The sequence below is a fragment of the Gavialis gangeticus genome, unplaced genomic scaffold (genome assembly GCF_001723915.1).
Source record: "Gavialis gangeticus isolate Ggan-Ray unplaced genomic scaffold, GavGan_comp1, whole genome shotgun sequence".
Classification (NCBI taxonomy): domain Eukaryota; kingdom Metazoa; phylum Chordata; order Crocodylia; family Gavialidae; genus Gavialis; species Gavialis gangeticus.
Window position 1 is genome coordinate 153,560,371 of NW_017729022.1, and position 5,560 is coordinate 153,565,930.

At 34.5% G+C, this 5,560-nt stretch overlaps 1 protein-coding gene across 3 annotated transcripts in view; it reads left to right on the forward strand.

Annotated features, from left to right (window-relative positions):
- The window catches only part of LRPPRC (leucine rich pentatricopeptide repeat containing), a 201,053-nt gene that overhangs the window by 68,231 nt on the left and 127,262 nt on the right, over positions 1-5,560 (forward strand). For all 3 annotated transcript variants that reach the window (XM_019516356.1, XM_019516358.1, XM_019516357.1), the window contains exons 16-21: positions 924-981; positions 2,229-2,335; positions 2,546-2,623; positions 3,012-3,050; positions 3,781-3,894; positions 5,135-5,265. In XM_019516356.1, coding sequence (XP_019371901.1) covers positions 924-981; positions 2,229-2,335; positions 2,546-2,623; positions 3,012-3,050; positions 3,781-3,894; positions 5,135-5,265 — 527 coding nt within the window. The remainder of the gene's footprint in view (positions 1-923; positions 982-2,228; positions 2,336-2,545; positions 2,624-3,011; positions 3,051-3,780; positions 3,895-5,134; positions 5,266-5,560) is intronic.

Sequence of the window (5,560 nt, forward strand, 5' to 3'; positions counted from 1 at the left end):
CGTTGGCAGTTGCTTTCTATTGAAAGGTAACAATGCATACAGATAATCTGACTTTCATGCCTGATTGCCTAAAAGTTGCTCAGAAAACTAGAAGGCTGACATCCTTAAGCTAAAAGAAAACTAAGGTTTTATTAGATAACTGTATCTCTTTATTAAAAAGAGCCAAATGTGTTTCAAAGGGGTGAGAGCTTGAGAGAAGCACTTGTGATGTATATTTAGGGGGAGGTGGTTGCAGAAATAACATTTTTATATAGATAGATAGATAGATATAACAAAAGCCTATATATAGGCTATATATATATTGTTTATTTATATTTTTAAGACTAAAATTAAATGGCGCTTTTACAAGCATGTACAGTTTATCATTTAAAGGGAATTTCATACTTGCCAAGCAAGGTGCAAGTTATATGAAATACTTAATACATATTTTCAAAACAAAATTACAGGACACACTATATTTTCTTTTTTTTTCTGCACAGGTCTGCTTATTTCATACTGTAATGGAAGGAAAACTATGGGCCAGTTTCAGCTTTTCAGCAAACTGGAACATAATTTTAACAGCTACAAAAGCAACATTGGTTAATAATTGCTATAAGCGATTATCATATTTATGATCACTGACTTTGTAAGGTTATATGTAAACAGAGTTACGTAGAGGTATTCTTACTGCCATACCTCAGAAAGCATTTGTTTGCAATTTTTTTTAAAGAAAAACCTATTGTTTACCAACCCCCCTCACACCCCCCCAAAAAAACAACAAACCCTTCCTTGTATTTTTTTTTTTCTTAGTGAATTACTATGATGTGATGTAGAATAATACCTTAGTGGAGAGATGCTTTATTATTTGGAGAATTCAATTTCAGATAGTGTTTGTCCTTGCCTACTTCTTTTAGCTGCAATGTATGATTATTCTGTCTTACCAGATAACAGAAGTGTTGTACAAGGATGGACGTTATTGCCCGACGCCTCCAGGACCAAGTGGTAGAGTTTCAATTTCTGTGATTGTAACTTATCCACAAATCTGTTCTTCTGTGTAATGATGGGCTTGAGGGATTACAACAGTAAATACTGATTGCTTCTTTTTGAAAGTGAAATTTGAAAACATGTTGGGTAAAATTTTTATCCTAATAATCGCAACATATTTTGAGATCCATGTGATCCTTTATTAAGTTTTTTAAATTAAAACAAATGTAAGATTATAACTGCTCACTTTTTCCCCCCAAGTATATTATGCAAAATAGAGGCTGAAACAAATCACTTTTTATGTTTATATAAAAAAATAAAATCTTCAAACCTTTGCTTATTCTTATACCCTATTCTAATTTTATCAAACAAAGTTGTACTTGGTATCTGAAATCCACTGTTTTGGAACAAGTTGGCTTTTGTTCTGTTTTAATCTAGATAAATACAAGCATTTATTTATATAAGAGACACACATGCACACACACACTACATAATGCTATATATGAATTTGCATATTTTGTGTGTACACACATGCATGCACGAACCCATATGTAAATTAATTTACATATAATTATACCAATTAATATTTTTGAGTGCGTGTGTTTCCTATTGGAATCATAGCCTTTTGTAGAGTACACCAAGCTTCTTCTCTAGGCTTGAAAACAAGGCCCTATGCATTTTATGCTTGAATGCATAAGAAAATTAGTGCTCTTAGCTAAAGCATCTTTGTTAATCTTGATTTTCATTGGCTAATAGGCAGCTCTCCAGAGGATTATTGGATCTAGTTAAAATAATTTAACATTTTACATGGTGTGTTCCACTAGTGAGCTACAAAAATCATTTTAATATCAAAATAATGTGTGAAATGTACACAATAAATATGCTGAGCTTCAGGTAATTGTTTTTCCTTTTGAGCAATGACAAAATATTTCTGGCAACTTATTTGGGGTCGTGGGCAAGAACAGGGGGGAAGGCCTTGGGCAATACCAGTTCTGTCACACAGTGGTGGAAAAAATAGATTGAAGTTAGATTTTGTACTGAAAAGCTGTCACTGGATCTGAAAATAATTAATATTCCTTTCACTCACCAGTTAGATATGTGCTCCCAAACCACATAATCTCTATGCCTCAGTGATCATTGTTGCCATTTCAGAGCCTCTCATCAGGGTGACATCTCACACCAAAATGATTTCTTATAAATTAATCTTGATAACATGACAGTCTCGGTAATTTTAGTGGAATGCTTTCTCTTGTTTTTTTCCACAGAAGCTGTTGGCCGTTTTCTTTATAACTTGATTGACAGCATGAGTGACTCAGAGGTACAGGCCAAGGAGGAGTGTTTGAGACAATACTTCCATCAGCTGAAGAAGATGGTACCATTTCATTTTTTGCTACATAATGCCTGTCCTGCCTGACATGTATCTATTAGATTTGAAATTGCTGCTTTTAAGTACAACCAGACCACTTCTCAATGACATGCAAGAGCTGGAGACTTAAATTATGTCTGAGATAATTTCTGTTAGACAAATTTCAGTTTGGTTGTTTCAAAACTCATATAATTTTTTCCCCACCTCTTGGTACAGAATATACTAATCCATCCAAAGATCTGCAAAGGCATTTGCAACCTGATGGGCTCCTATAATGTTCCTGAATTAATTAAGGTCTGTGACTATATAGCGATTATTTTGTGTCTTAAAAATATAAAGTATGTATGTGTGTGTTCTATGAACATATTTTCCTTGGGAAACTAGATAATCTTAACTGAATAATTGTGCAAGCCTTTCCCTAAAAATTGTTTAACATTTGAAATCCATTTTTACTTTACTTGGTCCATTTTAAATTTTTGGAGAGCTACATTTGGTTGAGAGGTTTCTTTAAAAAAAAAAAAAAGGCTTACTAGAAAAAGCTTTCTAATAATGCTAAGAAAATAAGATTTTTCTATGTAATTAAAGGTTTCATTTGATATAATATAAATATAATATTTTATGCTTGTATTATGTTTATTTTGTTTTTTATGAATTGATATTTTAATGTCTTAATACATTTTAGGCTGTACAACTAACAGAGGATGTTGACTCCATTCCAAGTGTAAGTAAAAACACTGATATTTAAGACTAGCTAATTGCCTGTCAGGAATGATGGGGGTGGCGGGCGGGGGCGGAATGCTGCCACCTACCATCCCATGCCGCCACTGCATCCCAGGGGTGGGGGTGGGGGGTGGAGCTTGTCCCACTGTTCCCTCTGTCCCCCTCAGCCAGCACCATGTGCCACCACCGCCTCCAGGAAGCAGGGCCAGGGGGGCAAGCCCCCCCCCCATTCTGTCCCCAGTGTTATGGCACTACACTGCCGCCATCTCCTGTCTGGAATGCTCTTGGAGCACTCTCGTTGTTTTAGTAGCATTGTGATTGGCTGCCGAGACAACCAATTATAGTGCGAATAAAGCATTACAGACAGACAGACAAAGGCTTTTATTCTATTAGAATTTTTTTGCACCATGATTAATAACTTACATTGAGGGTACTCACTAGATTTTTACTATGTACTATCTATATATTTTAAGATCTAACAGCATTTTAATCCTATTCTGGGGAAAATTTTGGAGGCCTTTAAGCTTTTATTATACAATTTTCTTAAATCTTCAATTAGCATGTTCTTGAGAACCTACAATAGTCTTACATGTTATTTTTTTTTAAATAATGAAAGAATATGATTATTTTACTGTAATTTAGCATAAGTATTGCATGTGCCTTTCTCTTGGTTGGTTGGTATTACTGGCTGTGGTTATTTTAATTTTTGTCTTGATACCATCTCCTCATAGGATGCTAATCTTAAAGTATCTGCTTTGGAAAAGAATCTGGAAGAGCTAGAAGCTAAAAATCAACCCATTACAGATGTCCTAAATCAGCTCATACTTGCTCTCTGTGAAGAAAAGGTAATGTAAGCAATGCAAAGATAGTTGAAAGAGCTCAGCTATGTTTTAAAGGAATGTAAATGACTATATTATGGATAGATGTAGTTTAGCAAGGACAAGTGTAATACTTGAGGTTTCAAGTTTGATTCATAGAAATCAAACCTAAGTGGATAAAGGCAATTAAATAAAAAGGTTAACTAATTTCAGCTACACCTTGAATGGCATGTTTTGGGGTTCCTGAATTTGTTTACAACAATCTGTGAAGTGAATGATAGTAACAGCTGTGATAGGTTTATCATACATGCCAAATGTCCTTTCAAGCCATGGCTCGGTCTCTTATATCTAGATTGTCAAGCAACTGATACATGCACTAGTCATTTGCAATTCAAATATTACTAAGTTGTTAATGCAGGGATTGAAATTCCATTTTCCTGCGGGAGGAAAGCTTTTTCTGAGATAAAGGAACTCTTGCCTTCATCCGGCAGGTGTCCAGCTGTAGTTCACATTCTCCAGTTTGTGGGGTGTCGACAGACTTCGGTCTCTTTCCTGTTTCAGTATGATTTTCTTTGTACAACCATGGTTATACAAGCCACAACTGTGGTACTATAGTATTCCATACTGCAGTAAATCCAACCTGTAGAGGGGTTGTTTCTCAAATGCCGTCTGTAAATCCTGCAAAGGAAATGGGGCATATCTCTCTATCTAGATTTTGATATAGATTTTGACATAGATCTTGATATAGATATGTCTATATATATCTATCTATATATAAAATAATAAGATTATGGATAATGCTCAAGTAATCTGAGTATGAATTGGATCATGTACCAGTTTCCTGGCTTTTAAAAAAGTTATTTTACCAGGTGCAATTAATTTTTAAAATTAAAACAAAGCCTGAAGCTGTACATAAGCATCAGTCCCTTTTTCATCTGTGCTCACAAATCACGTTTGTGGTAACTTTGGGAAGTAGCCATATCTGTTCATGATAAAGTAGAAAGGAGACTTAAAACTGAAACAAGTAAGCCAATAACTAAAAAGCATCTTCAATTAAGCTGCAATAACCATTTAAAAAGATGAAGTTGTTATTTAAATGAACTCACTATTAAGATCCATTAAAATGCCATACTTGTCCATTGTGATTATCTGATATTCAAACACTAATTTATTCCCATATGTAAACATAGTTATGCACTGAGCACAAGTGTTCACTGGTGTATTGCCTTTTACCCTGGTTCACATGTATGCTTTGTTCCTCTTTCAGAATATGCAAAAAGCCCTTGAAGTGAAAGCCAAATACAAACCGGACATGGTTGTCAGTGGCTATGAAGCCTTAATACGGTTGTGCTGTCTATATGATAATGCAGAAGATGCAATGAACCTGAATGAAGAAGTGTAAGTACACTGGCACTGAAACGTGTCACAGAGATTTATGCTGATACACAGACTTTGTTGAATTAAGTAGATTCAGTATTAACCCCCTCGTACATTTTTAATTAGATTTTTCCCCAATCTGTGTTTCTATAGCATTCTCAAGATTTTTTTTCTGTTAGAACAAGAAATCCATATTACCTAATCATACTTGGAAGCAATTTTGTGTATTTCGGTATTATGTTAAATAAATTATGATGCATGTTTTTGTTTTTGAAATTGGTAACAGCTACATTTATGTTGCATGAGAAAAGTAGTG